At 36.2% G+C, this 22658-nt stretch overlaps 1 protein-coding gene across 2 annotated transcripts in view; it reads left to right on the top strand.

The window, feature by feature from the left end:
• The window catches only part of Xrn2 (5'-3' exoribonuclease 2), a 71102-nt gene that overhangs the window by 30154 nt on the left and 18290 nt on the right, over positions 1-22658 (top strand). For both annotated transcript variants that reach the window (XM_038329245.2, XM_038329247.2), the window contains 7 exons: positions 103-175; positions 3748-3831; positions 5888-5985; positions 6567-6646; positions 8598-8654; positions 20719-20787; positions 20875-21006. In XM_038329245.2, the coding sequence (XP_038185173.1) occupies positions 103-175; positions 3748-3831; positions 5888-5985; positions 6567-6646; positions 8598-8654; positions 20719-20787; positions 20875-21006 (593 nt within the window). The remainder of the gene's footprint in view (positions 1-102; positions 176-3747; positions 3832-5887; positions 5986-6566; positions 6647-8597; positions 8655-20718; positions 20788-20874; positions 21007-22658) is intronic.

Here is a 22658-nt window from a genome sequence, read left to right as displayed (position 1 = left end):
CTTCATTAAAGTTTGATGACTTGAACAAGAGTCCTGTCATGTTTTCTTGTGGCTAGGTATGTGACTTTTGTTTTTGATTCTTTTACTTTCTCCCTGAAATAGGATTCTAGTATAATTGACTTCTATCCTGAAGATTTTGCTATTGATTTGAATGGGAAGAAATATGCATGGCAAGGTAAAATCTAGATATTTTTGTTTACTTTAGTTGTTGTTGTTTTGTTTATTGAGACACAGTTTCTCTGTGTAGCCCTGGCTGTCCTGAAACTAGCTCTGTAGACCAGGCTGGCCTTGAAAGGCATGCACCATCACTGCCTGGTTTGTTTAAAGTTTTTAATAAAGCTGATTGTTTAGTCTTGACTTAAGGATAAAAGAATTTCGGAAGCCATACTCTACACTTATTTTCATAGTCACATGTGAAAGTGGGTGTATCTATTCAATACATGATTGTCAATGGTCAATAGTAATTTTAACAGTAACTTTCTGGTAAATAGTAACCTGTTGAAATGGGTTAAAATTGCAGGTTTAGTGTCCTTAGTGACTCTTTCTGTAGTCAGCAGTCCATTGTCTGAGAAACTGCTGAGAAAGAAACAGTCATGCCCATTTGGGGTTATGCCCTAGTAACTTAAAAAAATATATATATATACTAGAAGCTTAACACTTGAAATTCATTTATTTTGTCTGTTTTTAAATTCTTTGTGTTAGAAAAGGCAATTTTAAGATTCATACTAAATTTGAGCTGTTCTTTACTACTCAACAAATGTTGATCATGGAATATAAACACAATTCAAAAATCCTTGGCCAAAGACTTCTTTTAGCAAAGTCTTTTAGCAAATTGTTTTGACTTTTTGTGTGTGTGTATACTTTTCTAGGATTCTAAGCTCAGAATTGTGAGACAGAGGGGCATATGAAACAATTATAGACTGAAGAACTGGGATGTAGCTCAGTGGTAGATCATTTGCCTGGCATGTACAACTGACTTTGGGCCACAGCAACCTCACAACATTCACCCTCACCCCCAATGCTATATTTGAAAAGTTTAAGAGATTTGGGGGGGAGGTTGGGTTTTGGTTTACATAGTAGTGATAATTTCTCTTTTTTTTATTTTTTTAGATAATTTCATGTTACTTTTGTGATAATGGAAATGCATCCTACTGATTGGGGTTATGTAAAATTTTTTGTCTCATATAAATGGATTAGAATCTCTGAAGGTTTTTTTTTTTTTTTTTTTTTTTTTTTTTTTTTTTTTTTTTTTTGAGACAGGGTTTCACTGTAGTTTTAGAGCCTGTCCTGGAACTAGCTCTTGTAGACCAGGCTGGCCTTGAACTCACAGAGATCCGCCTGCCTCTGCCTCCCGAGTGCTGGGATTAAAGGCGTGTGCCACCACCGCCCGGCCTCTGAAGGTTTTTGAAGAAACTTTATGGAGGATGCTTTAATTAAGGAGAAGGAGCATAGGAAAATGGAGGGGTGATAAAAAATAAGTAAATATATTTGTGTCTATTAAATAATTCAGTCCTTGCTTAGGTTTATACTAAATAAATATATAAGCATATAGATTATTTGCCAACTTACATTATTATAGTTATTATATAGAGTGTTTAAAACACACTTTTAAAACTTATTTGAAGTAGCTGGGTGGTGGTGGCACAAGCCTTTAATCTCAGCACTAGGGAGGCAGAGGCAGGTGGATCTCTGTGAGTTGAGGCTAGCCTGGTCTACAGAGTGAGCTCCAGGACAGGCTCCAAAGCTACAGAGAAACCCTGTCTTAAAAAAAAAAAAAGGAAAAGAAAAGAAAAAAAATAAGCTTATTGAAAGCATTGTCAATATATTACTTGGTAACGTTTTTGCCCAGGTTGATTATATCTTAAAAATGATAGAGAACTGCAACTGGGCACTTTAAAAAAAAAAAAAAAAAACAAAAAAACAAACTTTTTTGAGTGTGTGTACTTTTAACACATTATATGTAATTTAACAGTACTGTTATAGAATAGAATTTGTTATGTATGTAATAGGTTTTTATGTTTGACTCTAGAGGAACTTTATCGAAGTGACTCTTTATCTGAGCAGAACCACTGCCTGAGCTGGATCAGGGTGAATGTGAGGATCAGAAGAGGCAGTGTGTGGACTAGAGCACCGAGAGATGAACTATCTCACCTTTATCTAGGCAGCAGCGGTGATTTGTTCCTTGGTGACTTTAACACTGTCAGTGTTAATGCAAGTTGTTTCCTGATTGGATCCAGCTTCTGGAATTAATATTGTAGAAAAGTTTTACTATAGGAAAGTCTTATAGAACTTTTTTAAAATCCTAAGTCAAATGGGTAGAAAATAAAGGTAAATAATGACTTGGGTATTTGTTGGTATATTTCTCCCAAGTGTGTAACTAAACAGAATTTGAACAACCTTTTTTCTTTTTTTTTTTTTGCTGTTTGCCAGTAATTGAATTTGGCTTTATTGATAATAGGTGCTAGTAAATTTGAGATCACTTCTTTTAGGTACTGCAAAATTTATACCAGAACTTAGTTTCCTTTTAAACTTAGATTCTTATATGGTAGTAAAATCAGATGCTTCCTTACTGAGAAAATAGTAGTAACTAAGTCTACTTTGGAAGCTTTTTCATTTCTTATGATTTTCAAATACAGTGGTTTGGAATGGTGGTTGTTTTAGAATTATTTAGTTCTATTAAACTTTTGTAGTGAGAGCTGTGGGCTGCTTCCCGCCGCCCAGCTCTCGGCCGCCTGGCTAGCTTATGCCCCGAAATAACAACACACAAATTGTATTCTTTTAAACACTGCTTGGCCCATTAGCTCTAGCCTCTTACTGGCTAATTCTCATATCTTGCTTTAACCCATATTTAGTAATCTGTAGCACCACGAGGTGGTGGCTTACCAGGAAAGATTCAGCATATCTCACCTGGTGGCTGGCTTCATGGCGTCTGTCTCACTGAGGAGAGGCATGGCGTCAGACTAACTTCCCAGCATTCTGTTCTGTCTACTCCACCTATCTAAATCCTGCCCTATCAAAAAGCCAAGGCAGTTTCTTTATTAACCAATGAGAGTCCTCTATCAAACTTTTGTTGTTGCTATTTATCTTTAAGTTTTATTTGTCCATAATATGATTTTTGCTGTTCTCTAGCAGAAAATAGATACGCTTCAGTAACCATTTTTAGTATTACAATAGGTACTGTATTAAGGATAAACTTCCCCGAAAATAATATCCTTAGGTCAAATAAAACAATACCTTTAGTTCTGCATACTTTGGGGGCCATTTTTTAGCCCCATATGGACAGATAGTTCTATTTCCCAATAGTAAATTATTTAGGCAAGGCTCTAAAGAATGTTTGCATACAAATTAATCGGATTAAAGTATAAACAGTGCTTTGGAAGCTTAGAAGTTAAAAAGACTTCATGTAGCCCAGAAATAGAACTTCTGAGTATGTTAGGTAAATGACCTCATTTTTACAAAGAATCAGGAAGGACAAGAGGACAAGTCAAGCTCTAGGAAGATTAGCTGCTGTTGGCCTTGGGGCTTTAGTGAGGTGACGTGACAGCATTGTAGGTATGAAAAATAGGCGACATTTTTGGTCATTACCACCGCATATGAAAATATTTACATCTGAGTTTTGGCTACATGACAAAATAGAGTTTAATGTCTTTTTGTCAACAGAGATACTTTACTAGAATGTTCATTTGAACCTATGAAAATCTGAAATCAGGTGATTTTAATAGCCAGGTGGTTTGTTGGTTTCCCCAGGTGTTGCTCTATTGCCATTTGTGGATGAACGAAGGCTGCGAGCTGCCCTAGAGGAAGTGTACCCTGACCTCACTCCAGAAGAGAGTAAGAGTCACACTGCCACTTGGTCAATGTTGAGTTTGTGCAACATAGACTTTACATTTCTGTATAAAATGAGACTTTTTTTATTCTCTTTGTCCAATTTCTCATATAGAAGGCACAGATTATTGTTTTACTTCTTTGTAGCAGACATTAACTTTGTTTCTTAATCTATTATCTGTAAATTGAGTACTAAATGACAATTTTCTATTTAAAATTATTTATTAAATTTATTTTAAAAATTACTATTCTACTGTACTTGGTGGCACAGTCCTCTATTATCCTAGTACTGAAGTGGGTAAAGTAGGAGGATTGCTGAAAGTTCCAAGTTCAGCTTGGGCTACATTATAAGACCTTCAAAAAGGTTTTACATTTCAAGAGTATCATTTGAGTTATTTCAAGGAGTAGACCGAGGAAACAAGGTATTATGCCTGACTATATATTTCAAGTCCAAACTAGCAGAAACAGATGAAGATGGTCATTTCATACTGTTTAAAGGACAGTCATCAAGAGGATGTTAATATTCTAAACCCTGAATAGAAGTGCATCCAGTTTGATAAAAACAAGTACTGATAGAGATAATGTCACAGATTAATCCCAGCAATTGACAGGTAAATCTAATCCTGACCAAAATATCTGAATAAAATGATATCCTAACAATCCAAATGCCCCTCTACTGAAGAATGGATAAGGAAAATGTGGAATATTTACACAATGGAGCACTACACAGCAGAAAAAAAAATCACATCTTGAAATTTGTGGGCAAATGGATAGATCTAGAAAATATCATATTGAGTGAGGTAACCCAGACCCAGAAAAACAAATATAATATGTACTCATATATAAGTAGCTTTTAGCCATAAAGCAAAGAAATACAGCCTACAATTTTACAATCCTAAAGAACCTACAAAACAAAGAGGACCCTAAGAGAGTCATACATGGATCTAAACTACATGTAAAGTAGAAAAGACAAGATCTCCTGAGTAAATTTGGATCATGGGGACCATGGAAGAGGTAGAAGGGGAGGGGAGAGAAAGGAAGGGGAGCAGAGAAAAATGTATAGCTCAATAAAATCAATTAAAAGAAAAATGACACCCTAGGTCAATGTACTGAGCAGATATTTATAGAACATTCATTTCATCCAAACTGCAGAATACACATTTTTCTTAGCAGACCATGGAACTATCTCTGAAATAGATCATAAAGTAGGACACAAACCAAGTCTTAACAAATACAGGGAAATGGAAATAATTGCTCCTATTCTGTCTGATCTTACTGGAGTAAGACTATAAATCAACAGTATGAGAAACCCTAGAGCATTCACAAACCTGTGGAGATTAAACAACACACTACTGAACAATGACTGGGTCCTTGAAGAAACTAAGAAGGAAATAAACATTCCTAGGTTAATTAAAAAAAAAAAAAGGAAGAATACCCTTTGACATTTTGATTCTTAATGACATTCACACACGAAAATACTCTTGTCTCTTAGGAAAGCATTATTCATTTTCTCCATCTGCCTTCTTCTTGTTATCTTCAAAGGATTAACTTTTCTTGAAAGAGTTGGGTAAAATAAGCATTTACTCCTAGAGGGCTATTTTGAAATGTTACTTTGCATAAGAAATAGCATTTTATAATTAATACAGAATATTTAGATTGGAAAATTGTAAAGATGAACTCAGTTTTGAAAATTTCAGTATCAATATAACAAGTCTGAGAAACTGTCGGTTCATCTTTGTTATGATGTGGTTGTTTGTATTTCCTTAGAGAATGTTTATGACTTATGCAGGAAATTGGATACATTAAAACTAAGAAAGTTTTGCCCTTTATCCAAGTATGTCTCAGCAATAACCACTTTCATAGAGTTATTTGTTCAAAAACTCATTCAGATATTAAAAGAGATACACATCACACATTTAAGTTTATCACTTATAAATTATTTTTCATAAACATTGTACTGGGATTATTTTTAGAATGCAGGTACTTTCCTTTGTTGTAGCTTTATAAAAATGGTCTTATTAGATGTAATTGCTTGACTATGGTCCTATTCTTTTTTATTTAGACAGGAGAAATAGTCTTGGAAGTGATGTTTTGTTTGTGGGGAAACTTCATCCACTACGTGACTTCATTTTAGACCTGTATCAGACAGGTTCCACAGAGGTACGGTATATAATTTGTAATAATTAGGAACATGTGTGTGTGTGTGTTTAGGATTTAATTTACCCTTATCTTTTTGACGCATAAAATTTTGTGACACATAGTGTGTTTATGGTATTGTACAACTAGCACTACTATCCATCTGTTGAACTTTTCCATTTACCCATTCAGAAATTCTGTGCCCATTTGACAGTATTAAACAACATCTCTGTGATCCCCAAAGCCAGATATTTATCTGTCTCTATGAATCTGTTTATTCTTGATACCTCATATAACTGGAATTCAACAGTGTTAATCCTCATTGTCTGCCTCGTTTCATTTTGCATGTTAAAAGTTCAGCCATGTTTTGGGCATTACCAAAATGCCATTTCTTTATATGACTGAATAATGTTCAGTAAGAAGCAAATGCACAATCTGTTTATCAGCTCACTTGCTGATAGATCCTTGGTTTGTTTGTACCTTCACCTTTGGCCCTGAGTAACAGGTCTCTGAACTTACATCTTCTTAAGAGAAGGTGCACAAGTCTCTGCTGCAGCCTTGTGTACCATACATTCAGTAAAATATAGGAATGCATTTTTCCACAGCCAGTAGATGTGCCACCTGAATTGTGTCACGGGATTCAAGGAAAGTTTTCTTTGGATGAAGAAGCCATTCTTCCAGATCAGTAAGTACCCACTTGTACATCATTGAGACAACTACAACGAAACTTAGTTAGCTTTTCCTTTTTGTCCAGTGTGAAAATTATAACAAAACTCTGCTCTACTAAAATACAGACATGGATTCCTAGTCCATCTGTAGCATTTAGTAGCTTTGCTGCCTTCTGTGGGGGTTCTGGGTTCCTGAAACTAAGGCCCCTGCACAGTCACAGCTGGTGTCATCTTTTACTACTATTTCATTGCCACTTGCTTTCTCCATTCTGTTTCTTGAACACATGGTGGAGTTTTCAGAGGCAAGATGTGGGATAAGAAACAGAAAAGATGATTGAAATAAATAAGCCAGATCTTTAGGTTAAGAAAAGTAACAGAAATACTCTTAATTTCTTGTTTGATTTTGTAAAATACAGTTGTTTTACATCGAAATGTTATTTGCTAATTTAGTATTTTAAACATTTTTAATAGACAGATAGTTATAACCAATAGAAAAGTTCTTTGAGATCCCCTCTCAATTGTGTATGTATACAATGTGCGTGTGTACACAAGTGTGTGCATACATTCACTTGTATAGAAACTAGACAGCTATATTGGATGGCTTCCTCATTTACTCTCTACTTTTTTATTTTCCTTTTCCTTTTTGAGACATGGTCTCTCTGATCCTGGAGCTAGTGGCTACACTGGCTGTCCAACAAGTACTTGGGATCCTTCTGTTGCTACTTTCTCAGTCCTGATATCTACAAGGACAGTTTGCTATGCTTAACTTTTTACATGGTGCTGAGGATTAGAGCTCTGGTCTTCATGCACTTTACTGACTGAATCATTTCCCCAGCCCAACTGCATAATTTTCAAGAATATAAAATAGTTCTGAGATCAGAGCTTTTGGACAGCTACTCAGGGCATATATTCAGGAGGAAACTTATTAATCATTAAAGTGATTTGGATATTTCTAAGTGATTACAATATAGTATCATCCTAGTGGCTGTAGTGTGAGAGAGATTGATACTCTGCTCAGGCAGACCCTTGAGACTTTGTCACCTCTTTCTTTCCTAATCTGTTTAATGATCTCTTGTGCTTTACAGTTGTATTTCTCTGTTTTCTACTAAGATTAAATATCTTACAGTTAATTGTTGTCTGGGTTTCTGCCCTACCTGGTTTTCATAGTCATTAAGTCCCAAAGAAATCACACAGAGGTCTACATTAATCATAAACTGATTGGCCCTTTAGCTCAGGCTCCTTATTAACTCTTATAACTTGTATTAGCCCATTCTTGTCTATGTTAGCCACGTGGCTCGGTACCTTATTCAGCAAGGCAGTCACATCTTGCTTCTTTTGTTGCTGTGTCAGGACTGCAGACTAGGACTTCCTTTTTCCCAGATTTCTGTTCTCATTGACCTGCGTCTACTTCCTGTCTGGTTATCCCACCTATACTTCCTGCCTGGCCACTGGCCAATCAGTGTTTATTTAAAACATAATTGACAGAATACAGACGACTGACTATTAGGCTTTCTTTTCTAAATTATTTTTTTTTTAATTATGTGAGTTCTTGTCTGTGTGTGGGTATGTGCATGTGAGTGCACATATTTGTGGAGGCCAGACAAGAGTGTCAGATTCCCCTAAAGCTGGAATTACTGGAGGTTGTGAGCCTCTGAACTGGGGTGCTGACAACCAAACTTGGATCCTTTAGAATAGGGGTTTTTACTTTGAACTGCTGAATCCCTTTGTTAATATCTTCCTTCCCTTTTTGGATTAACTGGGGGAAGGGAGAGTGTCTTTCATTGTTCTGTTTTACAGATTTTAATATAAACTATCCATAATTGTTTTCTATTCATAATAAACAGTGTCATCTTATATACTATTGTTGTTAGTGCATTTTAATGATTTTTCAAAAGCCTCACAAATAGTGTGTCTTACCTCCCAAAGAGTTTCACTGTGCTCACTGGTGATTCTTCTGTTTTCCTTTAGAACAGTATGTTCCCCTGTGCCCATGTTACGGGACCTGACACAGAACACTTCAGTCAGGTAAGTTTTCTAGAATTTGGAGCCTTTGCCCAGGACACAGTTTTACAATTACAAGTGAGTTTTAACAGATCTCTAATTTACAAGGAAATGGCAGTGTTAATTCACCAGTTCTTTGAGATTGAGAGTCCTTGTGTTGCAGACCTCAGAGCAGAGCCTCTTGACTTTAAATTATGTATATTGTTAAGGTTACTGATTTAACAAGCATGCTTATCTGTTTTCTGGTTTCCCCTGACAACCTCTGATTCTTCCAGGATTAGGGAAAGTGGGAGGTAGACATAGAGTCTGTGGGTAGCATGTTACACAGAACCTTACAGCCCATTGGCTTACACCGGTTTGCCGTTTTTGTAATTATTGCTATAATTGTGGTCCCGCAGAATTAAAAAATAAAAATATTATGTAGTATATTTTCTTAAGATTAGCTGGAAAATTTGCCCCTAACTTCAGCATCTTCTATTGAGTTCAAAAAAGGGAGGGGGTAGGGTGGGATGTAACTGTTGCAGATAAAAGTATACATTAGCACACTGCTTCTGTGTGCAAACTCTAAGTGCCAGAGTTTATGCTGTTATTATTTTTGGCAGTTTTTAGGCAAGACCAAATCAAACACATTTAAGAATTTGGTAAATACATGATAATTCTAAGTCTTTCTCTCTGACCCATTGTTAAAATTGCTCATACTTTCAGTAGATACTTTAGATTTTACTTAAATTTCTCATTCCAAAATATAATCAGTTTATTTCCTGACCTAAATGGATCTAGTTAGTAGCTAATTGCTATTCAAGAAGGCAAGAAGGGCTTATTTTACATATATATGTGTGTGTGTGTGTGTGTGTGTGTGTGTGTATGTATATATGTGTGTGTGTATATATATATATATATATATATATAATGTTTTGCTGTTCATCTTTATACGTGGTTTGTCCTGATTCTCTTTGTGTTCGTTTGTTTAGGGTGAAGTGCAGACTTTAAAGCCATGCTCCTAAGCCCATCACAAACAAACTGGCTCTGCCACATTTAGTGTGGACATTGCATTAACCTGTGGGGTCTCTGCCTCACATTGGTGCTTCAGGCCAGTTAATTGCACCAGTTCTCTATTTGAATTGTCACATTTTTGTTTATACTCCTTGGGTTTTCTGCATTTTTCAAAGGCTTTACTACCAAGCCCTCTAAAAATGGTTAATTCTACTCAAGTTTCTAATTATGATAGAGAAGTTTGCCTGCAGGAGAGTTATAGATCAGTGGACAAGTCCTGGAGCATTTTGTGAGTGATAGGTGATGAACTTGTTGGCTCATTGTTTCCAAACCTGAAGGGCCCTGTAATGTTTGATGCCTAATGTATCTGCTGTTCTCATTAAGTTTATAAAACAAATCCAAGTTCTATGTCTATATTCAGCTTTTGTTGAAACTTCTTCAGATGTGGACTTTTTTTGAGACAATTTTCTAAAGATTTGTTGAAAATTTGAGTTAATTTTTATTTTACAGTGTAATTTTCAGCATTTTCTCTGAGAGATGATATTGAGGCCAAAATTCAGGTTTTTGCAAGTGTGTGTGTGTGTGTGCGCTTGCACATGTGCGTGTGCATGCATGTGCATGTACATAATGTGTCCGCATTGTATATTTCAATTGTAATTATTTGATGAATGAAGATCAAAAAATGGAACCTTCTAGTCATTATTTTGACTCTTTTTATACTTTCCTTCAGCCAGCATCTCCTTCCATTCTTGAAATTCTTTCCTCAGATTGATTATTGGTTCCTGTCACATCTGGTCTTACCTCTCAAGTTCATATATAAGCAGATATAACTTGTGACCTGGGAGATCTTTTATTCTTTTCAGTATTGATTTCCTTAGCTATTCAGTATATTAGTAGCTTAACTTGGATGATCATTTAATTGTCCTCATCTTGGTTTTTTTCCTTCACTATTTTAATTTGTTTGGACATAGTGTTTTTTCTAATAATCCTTGCTAACTCTTGTTGTTTTATCTTTGGCACAGTGACTGCACCTTAATCTACTTCTATTTCAGCCTACAGTTGCAACTCTGCAGTTCTCGGCCAGCTTCTCTAGTAGCAGGCTGGCTGCTCAGGCCGCAGCCTGGTGAGAATTCAGTTCCCACAGGCATTGGCCCTGTTGCTGCCGCTAAAGGTAGCTCTAACTGAATTTCTATCATTCTATTTATAAATAAGACTCAAGATTCTAAGGCTGGAGTGAAAACCTGCAAACTCAGAGAGGCTGAGTAGCAACTAGCTAACCCTCTCTTCTTACTGGCATCTCTGAAAGACCTGTGTTTCTTCTGTTCACCAATCCAGAAAAGGCTCAATTACTCCAACTTCCTGTGTCTCTCTATCTCTTCCAGATATCCTCTGGTGTTCTATGATTATGTCAACTAGTTGCTAACTCAGCCTCCTCACCCAAGGTTAATTTTATGTAGTCAATGTAAATGCAAGCTTGGGGCTCACAGTGTGATTGATATCTCCCAACATGCTCTAAATATATAAATCATGCTATATATGATTTAAATTATAGAAAAGTACAGTTCATCAGCACAATTGCCTCTTGGAGGGGCAGGAGGCATTCATACACACTCAACATGTGCTTTCTAGGCCTGTCATGATTTAGAGCAGTGATTCTTAACCTTCCTAATGCTGGAACCCTTTAATACAGTTCCTCATGTTATGGTGACCCTCAACCATAAAATTATCTTCATTGCTACTTCATAACTGTAATTTGCCACTGTTATGAATTATAATGTGGATATCAGCTATGCCACTCCTGTGAAAGGGTCATTGGCTCTGTGGCCTGAATCTCTGTTTTCTTAAGGTTACCTCCTTGCCATTCTGGCTGTCCTTTGAACATCACTTCAACCTTTTTGCCTTTCTTTCAGTGTTGGAAATGTTCTTTCCTTCTTTATTTGCCTGTCTGTGATCTAACTTCTATTGCTTTTTTTGCTTGTTTTCTGTTAAAAAAAGTATATAATTTGTATAATTTTGTATTAGACATTTTCAGTTATAACATTTTTTTTTTTTCTTGAAAGAGGTATGTCTTTCAAAGTTACTCTGATTATCTTTGAATAAATGTAGCAAAGATCATTTCATCTCTTCAGGCAGTTTTGTTTTTTAATTGGATTGTATGTAAAAACAAATTTTAAATGTTAATGATTACCACAGTAGTTATAAGGCTCACAGCTGGCAGATAGGTAACTGAGAATCAAAGCCTAGAGGAAATGGGATACAGACACTCAACAGCAGATCTAATGGTGGAAAACACTTAGGAGGATTTGCATCTAGGACATTGAACTGGTTAACCTCTCTTGATAGAATGTCACAGTTCTACAGACTCTTTGTTTTAAAATGTCAAGTATATGAATCATAAACACTCCCTGCAAGAACAGTTTGCATTACCATTAATCGTAAGTGTATAGGAAAAGGTAGAGTAAAAATGAAGCTTGCTGTATGGAGTTTTCTCCTTGCTTTGTGAAGCATGCTACCATTCTCAAACAGTGTTGGAACAGCATTTGTCAGAATAATTCTTTTTTATTTTAAAATTTGTTATTAGGCATGCAGGTACATGTGCACAATACACACAAAACAGACACACAGCACATGTGACTATTAGAGAATGACATTGAGGAGTTGGTTCTTCCACTTTTTTGTGGGTTCCAGAGATGAAACTGGGTTGTCAGGTTTGTGCAGTAAGGGCCTTTACCCTCTGCAGCATCTTAACAGCGCCTCAAATCTTAAAATGAACTAAGTCAGATGTTGAGTCAACACTGTTACATCTGTTTGAAAAAAGCAGGTGAAAATATTCTCAGGTGCACAGTTGTATGGAATAAAGTAAATCTGCTCGTCTCAGCCAAACAACCTTTTGAATTCATAGGCTGGGCTGTCTTAGGAGCTTTCATTTAAAGTTTTGGGCAAGTACTCTACCACAGAGCTATAGTCCTTTTGCCATAGCCATTCTGTTGTTGACTTTCCTCTTCCTTGGACTTTCATGAGGGGCAGGGTAAGTTCTCTCCTGTATTAAGTGTTGGGGCTTCTTTCCCAGATAAATTCTACCTATACACTAGTTCCTGTTTCTGGTTGTAGAGATTGGGGTTGGTCATCTGTATGTTTCTCTTCAGTGCTTTACCTGAGTTTTTACAAGGTAATAAACCCGAGAGAAGTGAAGAGACAGGAAATGTGTGGACCCATATCAAAGATTATCCTTAGCCAGAGATATCTCAGCTGGTAAAGGTGCTGCTGTCAAACCTAGTAGCCTGAGTTCAGTCTCTGAAGTGCACATAGTGGAAGTAGAGAACCAGGTGACTCCTACAAGCTGTCTCTGACCTGTGCCATGGCATGTGTGTCCCACTGTACAAATAGATTGATAGGTAGGTAGGTAGGTAGGTAGGTAGGTAGGTAGGTAGATAGAATGTTTTTTAAAGGGCTTATGAACTTTAATAGATTTTTTTTCTCACTTTGGATCTTTGCCTGGTGGGTTTTGCTTCAGGGAGTAAGTTTGTGCTGTGGCTCATGTTACAACATTGGAAAGTACACTTCTATATACATTTTTAGTTATGATTTAAAATTTTAAAAGTCTTTATTATGTTCTCAGATATACAGTGTAAAAAGGAATGATTTAGTCTTTAAGATTATAAGTAATATCTTTGTCTCCTGAATTACTATGTCCAAATTTATTTTTAGATACTTTTCTTCCTTTAAATGACTTGTATAATACCTTAAGTATAAAAATTATTGTTCAGGTGTGGTTCAGAGGGAAACTTTGGGAATTAGTTCCTCTATTGACTTAAACTTTTTCCCCTTTCAGAGAATGAGCATGGAAAATGAAAATATTTAACAATTAAAGGAATGGTACATGAAGTAAATTGCAAATACGGGTGAATGATTATATTTGTTTTCCCAAATGTTAGTTCCAGCTCTTATTAAATCTCTTTATTGTTACCTAGGCATGCTAGTACATGCCATCATTCCCAGCACTCAGGAGGCAGAGGCATGCAGATCTCTTGAGGCGAGCCTGGTCTACAGAGCCAGAGGAGATTATCTTTGGTACCTGAGACTAGTTCCTCTTCCTGGGAGCTTGTTATTTTGCTGATTTTGTTCGTTTTCTTAGTTTCAGATATTCTGTGTGTGACTTGCTGGAGATTACCCTTTCACTCTGTCATCTGAACTTGAACATACCCATTGAATGCTCTTGCCTAAATTGTCCGTTCTTTCTCCACAGGAGAATAGTCTTGAGAATTTAAGGCATTTGTCGTATACAACAGTAGAACAGTACTAGCTCTATGTCTTCCTTGGGAGAATTTAGTAAGTACTTAGATTATTTTTTATAGGGTTTACAGTTCTCTCAGATTCCTATTGTGAGAAGGGCTGCTTCATTTAAATTGCGTTTTTCTTTGGTCTTGGGAAGAAGACCATGCCTTTGTTCCTTTTAAAAATCTCTCTTTGGTTTTTTAACATAGAGTTTCTCTGTGTAGCCCTGGCTGTCCTAGAGCTCATTCTGTAGACCAGACTCCCAAGTGCTGGGGTTAAAGGTGTATGCCACCACCATCCAGCTAATGGTTCCATTTCTTGAGCCTTTTATGTATCCTTGAATGAATTTTTTTGTCAGTATCATAATTTTCATAGATGTCTTTTACTTCTTAATTTATTCCTAGTATTTTTCTCCCTTTAAAATGTTGAATATGAGAATGAGACTGCCTCTAAAAATGTGTTTTTTATGTATGTGTGTGCTAGAATATTTGTATGTGCTCCATGTTTGTGTAAGATCCCCTGGAACTAAAGTTACAAGTGGTTGTGAACTGCCTAGTGTGGGCACAGATCCTCTGCAAGAGCAACAAGTGTCTTTAATTGCTGAGCCATTTCTTTAGCCCCATGAAACTGCTTTTTAAAAATTAGCTTTTCAGCCAGTTTGTTATTAGTGGGGTAAATTGTTTCTCTCTCTCTCTCTCTCTCTCTCTCTCTCTCTCTCTCTCTCTCTCTCTCTCTCTCTCTCTCTCACACTATATCCTGACAGCAGTAAGTTGGCTTGTTGGTTCTTTTGTTCCACTTTGGATGTCCTTTTTCTCTTTGCCTTACTTAATAACCCTGGCAAAATTATGTTAGATAGGAATGGTGAGCATAGGACCCTTATATTGTTTCATATATCAGAGAAAACAGTTTCAACCTTTTCCCATTAAAGCTTAAGATCGTTTTTGCTTTTTCATATATAGCTTTTGTTATATTGACACATTTTCCTTTTATGCCTAACTTATTGAAGGTTTTTTTCAAGAAAGACTGTTGGAATTTTGCGGGGCTGTGGTGATGCACACATTTAATCCTAGCACTTGAGAATAAGAGACAGGTAGATCTCTGTGAGTTCAAGTTCAGCCTGGTCTACAAAATAAGTTCTAGGATAGCCAAAACTGTTAAACAGAGAAAAAACCCTGTATCAAAAAGAACAGCAACAAAAAAGAATGTTTGTAGGTGTAAGTATGTGAATCCACAAAAGCCCAAATAAAAGGATAGCAAAGATTTATTAGGGAACACTCATGAATAATTGGTCCTCCCAGCCGTTTAGTCCCAAAAGAAATCACAGAGAGGTCTATATTAATCATAAACTGATTGGCCCATTAGCTCAGGCTTCTTACCAACTCTTATAACTTATATTAGCCCATTATTCTTATCTGTGTTAGCCACATGGCTCAGTACCTTTTTCAGCCGCATGGTCACATCTTGCTTCTTCTATGTCTGGACAGGGCTGCAGAGGGAGCTTCCCTCCTCTTCCCAGAATTCTCTTGTTCTCATTGACCCACCTCTACTTCCTGTCTGGTTGTCCCACCTATACTTTCTGCCTGGCTACTGGCCAATCAGAGTTTATTTAAAACATAATCTACAGAATATAGACAATTGTCCTGCACTACTTCCCCCTCTTTTTTTAAAAAAAAAAAAAAAAAAAACAAACCAAAAACAGAACATTCATAGTTCGTTTGTTGGGAATGTGGGCATAGTTTTCCAGGCTACTTCCTGCTGGTTGGGGGCGCTGATAATCTTATGGGGACCTAAAGAAAATTTAGAATTATGACCAAGTCATGACTGGAGTATCCTTTGAGTCTTGATTATCTCAGGCAGCAGTCTTGAACCTGTTCTGCGTGTAGAACTCAGACATCTGGGCCATCTGTTCCTACTGAAGATTTCTCAGGTAGTCTTCCTTGATCATACATCATCAAGATTCTCTGTGTATTTTTCATCTTTATGTGACTTTATTTTAACCTCTATTTTTTTTATTTTCATTTTTAATTTTTGGCTTGTTGAGACAGGTTCTCTCTGTATCTTTGGTTGTCCTGAAACTCCCTCTGTAGACCAGGCTGTCCTTGAACTCACAGAGATCCACCTGCCTCTGCCTTCCAATAGCCTACACAGCTTACAAACTAGAACTTTACATAAAAGTAATCTTTAAACAGATGTGCATCATGAGGACAATGATATCAAAATTGTAACATATATAAAAATATCTTGATCAGAGGTAGAAATGTATAGTGCAACATGACAAAAATATCCTTAAATTCTGTCAATATATAAAGTATCTTAAGCATATATAGAAACATGCGTACATACATACATACTATATGACAAAAATAGTGTTACATTTGTGTGCAAAACATTATAAATAAAATAGGATCATACATAATTTGACAAATATAATTTTAAATTTGTATCAATATATAAATTATCTTAAAAATACAAAATAATTTTACTCATAATAATATGTAAGAATCTATATCATTGTAAATTGTCTATAATTAATAGTTACTAAAATAGTTTACAAGTAGACACGCTAATCGATCTTATTATCCTATCTATACCCCTTTTTTTTCTATACCAAAGGAGATTCCTGAATCTAACTATTATTATTATTATTATGCTCGCAACCCTGTAATAACTTAAAATCAACCATGAGAAAAACCAAAACCATCCGTCCCAACTGTTTAGAGATGGGGCTTTGTTTTCTTAGAATTCACTTCCAGCTGCCCTGGGGAATATCTCTATGCAGTCCTGTAAAAAACTTAAAACAATGGTTAAGCCAGTCTCTGAGTAGCAGTTAAGGCTTATCTGAAGTTCTGGCTAGATTGTTGTAAGAAGGTAGACTGTCTAAGCTAGCCAATTTGGAATTGTACTTAGATTTTTGGTTTTCTGTCCCACAGCAAGTGACTCTTCTGAAATTCTGAATTCATCTTTTAACAACATGCTTGGGCTTAGAGAGAGCCACGCTGCAACTCCAAAGCCAGCTTTAATTTTTAATTGAGCCAGAACTACCACTATACTGAGAAGTAAAGAGAGAGATGTTTAGGTAGTGAGATTTACCCTGTAGAGACTATTGGTACCATAGGTCAGATTTCTCTTTGATTGATATTTTTTTTATGGATGGCTTTCCCTTCTTTAGACATCTAAGCTGTCCAGGGTCATTTGATTTCTATTTTTCTCTAAAGACCAAAACAGAACCCTTAATCTCAGGGTTGTGGGTTTGAGACCAAGTTGGACGCCAGATGTAAGGAAAAGTATGTAAATCCACAAAAGCCTGAATAAAAGGATATCAAAAGATTTATTAGAAAACACAAATAGCAAGGTGAAGAGCTGCTGAGGTCTTCTGCTCTGCCTAGGGTAAATGGAACCAAAAGTTCAATCTCAACCACCACACAAGAAGGCAAGTGCCTGCCTCCTTCTTTCTTTTAAAGGAGTTATGACAAAAAGCTTCACCTCTATTGGGCCAGATAGCCCAATGTCATGGATGGGACAAATACCCACTACAAATGTTGGATTTTATTGGGTGTTTTTATTAAGATGATCATATGGTTTTGCCTTCCTCTTGAATTACATTACTTCCACTTTAATTGCATCTACTTCCAATACATTAATGTAATGCTGCTTTAGTTACTTTTCTCATTGCTGTGACAGGGTCCATGAAACAGCTTAAGAGAATAAATTATTTTTGGCTTACAACTTTAAATGGTTTGGGTCATAGTTGTTTGGTCTTAAAAACTTGGGCAGAGCACATGGGAGAGTTGTTTTACTTCATGACTAACCAGGAAACAGAATGTGGCAGAAAGTGGCCATAAATAATGTACTCATAAGGACTTCCTCCCCAGTAATCTATTTCCTCCAGGGGAGCCACCTCCTGGTTTTTACAACCTTCACAAAAGGTGTTACTAAGTAGTGACCAACATTCAAATCATGAGTGTTTGGGGTGGGGGTGGGGGGACGACAAACCATATACCAAAGACACTGTTTTTACTGACTTGTGAAAATCCCATTACATCTCTGGGATAAATCCTACTTAATCTTGGTGTTTGATCTTTTTGATGCTTTATTCAATTCAGTTTGACAGGATTTTGTTGGCAATTTTTACATAAATATTCATCAGAAATATTGGTCTGTAGTTTTTCTTTTTGGTTTTTATGCCCTTTGTGTGGTTTGGTATCTGGGTAATGAATAGAATGAGTCTGTTTTTGACACAGTCTGTTTTCTCAGTCTTTTGGAATAGTCTGAGAAAGACAGCTTTTAATTTTTGAAGTGTTGTATAGATTTCAGCAATATTTTGGGGTTTTTTTGTTTGTTTTTTTGTTTTGTTTTGTTTGAGACAGGGTTTCTCTATAGTTTTGAAGCCTGTCCTGGAACTAGCTCTTGTAGATCAGGTTGGCCTTGAACTCACAGAGATCTGCCTACCTCTGCTTCCCGAGTGCTGGGATTAAAGGCCTGCACCACCACCGCCTGGCAAGATGTCAGCAATATTTTTTTCTGCCATTCCATAACTAGTTCTACTGTACCTCAGACTTCAGCCCCTTGGGCGTTTTCCTTGGTTCCCAATTGAAAGAATTTCCTTGTTCCTCTCCCCCATTCATGCATACCTTTGTTTATGAAAGGCGAGTGCACACAGCTTTTACTTGGCATCTTTTAATGGCATCTTATTGCATATCTGCTCTCTTGTTTATAAAACAACTATGAAGAAACCTCATCTCATAAAACTAAAAAACAAAGAAACAAAAACTGTGAAACATTCTTTATTTCTGATTTTAGAAGGGGAGACAGACTTGGTACCTAATCACTGTGTGTGCAGGCTGCCACCCTTAATGTGTGTGTGTAATGGGCAAACTAGCAGATTGGAAATCTACTGAATGAAAGAAGACAGCTGCTATGAGACAGAGAGTACTTGAGGACGTCTAGAACAGGTGTCCTCTCGGTATTTTCAAAGTCCAGGTGACCCCAAATACGTAATTTCTGTGTTCATTGCAATACTCTGAAACATTTCATTGCTATTCTGTTTTGCCCTTTCTTTCACTTTGCCCAGCAAGGAACACTAGGGATAAAGGTGATTGTTGCAAGTAAAAAGTGAGATGTAAGAAGAACCAACTGACTAACTGAAGTATTGTTCAGTGGTTCCATGTGTTCATGGTAATTTTTATTTTAAATGTGATTTGTGTGCCTAAAATACACAGTTAAATCTTGCTATAGTAAATTTTTTCTGTATAACACATGGACCCTAGCTGTAAAAATGGTGATATTGAACAAGAAAGAAAATTATTAGCTGCCTCAAAATATCAACTTTTTCTTTTCCTTCCTTCCTTCCTTCCTTTCTTTTTTTTGAGACAAGGTTTCTCTGCATAACAGTTCTGCCTGTCCTGGAACTCACTTTATAGACTAGACTGGCCTCGAACTCAAAGTTCTTCCTGCTTCTGCCTCCCAAGTGCTGGGATTAAAGGTGTGTGTCACCACTACCACCTGGCAAAAGGTTTAACTGACTATAAAAATTAATTGTAATTATAAGAGTAATTTAGAAAATATTAAAAAGATAGGATTGACAGGAGATAATGATTGCACAAAGAAAGTAACAGTTACTGAAATGTATCTTTGATCTACTGTGTATATACTTCACACACATTATTTTTTGGATACTTTTGTCTCCTGAGGTTTTCAGTTTTTGGATGAATCTTGGTTTCTTTAGCAAGTTGTAGTATTATTCACACATTGAGATTATAATTTACAACATGGTGAATACGGATGTCATAAGCATTCTTAAGTATCAGCCCGATACATAACTAAAGTAGAATGGTTGTTCCTGAGTCAGAGGAAGACTTGGACATACACCTAACAATTAGGGGCTTGATATATATACACCTGCCACCACCAAAAATGGAAAATTTGATAGAGCTACTTTATATATAACACTATATCTTTAGTTGTTAACCAAGATTTTACCGAGGAAGGGTGTGTGATTCCAGCTATGACATTTAGTTAAGCTCTTAATGTTTGTCCCCCCCGTCCCCAGAAGTTGCTGTCTTAGTTAGGATTTTTATTACTGCATTGGAACACCATGATCAAGCAACTTGGGGAGGAAAGGGTTTATTTAGCTTACACTTCCATATCATTGTTCATCATCAAAGGAAGTAAGGAAAAGAATTTAAAAAGGGCAGGATGCAGAGACCATGGAGGAGTGCTGCTTTCTGGCTTGCTCTTTGTGGCTTGCTCAGCCTGCTTTCTTACAGAACCCAAGAACACCAGCTCAATGGTGACATTACCTGCAGTGGCTGGGTCTTCCCCCATCAATCCCTAATTAAGAAAATTACGTAATAGGCATGCCTGCAACCTGATTTATGGAGGCATTTTCTTAATTGAAGTTCCCCCCTCTCAGGTGTCAATCTTTTGTCAAGTTGGCATAAAAGTAGCCAGCACAGTTGATTAGCTATTTGTGTATACATTTTATTTTTAGATATTGTTATAAACTTTCTCTGCTTCTCCAGTATTGTATTGGAACTTCCCAAGATTTGGGATAATGTATATTATTTTTTCTGTAGTCATTTACAGATCTAGAACCTGGCTCTTTCTGTAGAGAGTTACCTGAAGACAATATATTAGAGATCAGAGGTAGTTTGATAAGAAAGATATTTAACCATTTGACAACAGCAGTATTCTAAGATAATAATGTGGATAGTTATGAATTTTAGTTACTCTGTTTAGACAGTAAAAAAATCTTTGTTTACTTGATAATTAAAACCAATGACATAATCAAATCATTAAAATTTTTGTTGTTCTCTTTCAGTATTAATTTTAAAGATCCACAATTTGCTGAAGATTATGTTTTTAAAGCTGTAATGCTTCCAGGAGCAAGGTAACAATAGTAACCTGTCTACCTACATGTGTGCTTTGTGATAACGTCCATCTCTGTATCCTAAATAGTGTATTTTCAAATGATCAGGAAGCCAGCAGCAGTTTTGAAACCTGGTGACTGGGAAAAATCCAGCAATGGGCGGCAGTGGAAACCCCAGCTTGGCTTTAATCGGGACCGGCGGCCTGTTCACCTAGACCAGGCAGCTTTTAGAACTTTAGGGTGAGTTTTATAATTCCTGTTTGTATATTATATTTTTTGAGTCATTCCATAAACAAGCTAATATTTCTACCACAGATATTTAAAAGACTAATCAGTACAACTACTTTGTATCTATGTCAGTGATTTTGATAATCTACACCTCCCCACCCCCTTTTTTTGGCTGCAGGATCTTTCTGGCTGTCTGGTCTGGAACTCACTATGTAGACCAAGCTGACCTCAAACTCACAGCTCCGCCTGCCCCTGCCTTCAGAGTACTGGGGATTAATTTTCTTTTCTTTAGATGTTCGCATCTATATTTCTATATATATTGCTTTATTTGTTGCATGAAGAGTCTGTTCTCTTTATAGGTTTTTTCTAGTTTTCTAGCAGACACAGGAATGAAATATTGCCTTTAATGTCAGTAAGGTTTGAATTTGTTATGCATCACTACAACAGAGTATCTTTATGAATATTAACTAATAAAATAGTGCACAAAGACACCAGGCTCTTATTTTATTTCCCTTTGCTTGAAAAGTGGTCTCTCATTGTTGTTTGAATTGGCATTTCCATGCTTGCTAAGATAATGTTTATTTGATCATCTGTATTTCCTTTATAAATTTGAGTTTTTTATCTTTTACCCTTATTTGCTGTTGGATTTTCTTTTTCCTAGTGATAGAAGAACCTATTTACATTTAGAGAACTTTTAAACAATGATAGTTAAGTTTGGGATAAAAAGAATGATGATAGCCTGGTGGTGGTGAATACCTTTAATCCCAGAATTTAGGAGGCAAAGGCAGGGGGATCTCTGTAAGTTCGATGCCAACCTGGTCTACATGAGTTTCAGGACAGGCAGAGCTACACAGAGAAACCTTGTCATGGAAAGAATTAAAATATATATACAGAACAGTGATGGGCAAGATCACAAATTGGAAGCCAATCTGGGCTGCAAAGTGAGACCCTATGTCAGGAAAAGCACCTTGTTAGAGAAAATGTTAATGACTCATTGTTCAGGAAATAAAATTATAACTCATTAATAATTAATATCAGCTGACATTTACAGTGTTGAAGCTATTACCATTTCATAAGGTAGGCACAATTATTGTCCACTTTACACTTAGATGCAAGCTGATACTGTCACTGTTTAGAAAGTCTTCTTAAGAATAAAAGAAATAACTTTAATAGACTCAGTAACATTTGCTTAATAAGTGCATCTAGGTAGAGTTCCTAGTTTCAAAGACAATATTTTCTGTAAGTTCTTATTACTTGGAACTTACCTTGAGAAAATAGTTTCAAAGGAGCATAGCTGTATTCCTAAATATGTCTTACTCATCAAAACCTATAATAATAGCACTAAGTGAGAGAAAAGTTTTAGTAGCTTAGGGAAATAGCTTATAGATCGCATGTTATAATTAAGAGTAAAGAATGACACAGGGCAGTGTTTGATTTGATAAATTAAAATAGCAGAATATAGCATAATAATTAGTAGTGACAGCAACAGGATTAGTAGTGACAGCAACAGAATAGATCCTCGAGGGAAAAAGCTTACATATACAGAAAAAACAATTTGTTGGCTTTTGCATAAGTAATTAGATGTTTAGAGGATTATGGCCATCTTGATATGGCAGATGAGCATTTGCTATCACTATTATGTGTACAGTTTTGAACATTAATTA

Source organism: Arvicola amphibius, chromosome 5, assembly GCF_903992535.2.
Source record: "Arvicola amphibius chromosome 5, mArvAmp1.2, whole genome shotgun sequence".
Lineage (NCBI taxonomy): Eukaryota > Metazoa > Chordata > Mammalia > Rodentia > Cricetidae > Arvicola > Arvicola amphibius.
This window is presented reverse-complemented; position numbering and strand designations above follow the sequence as displayed.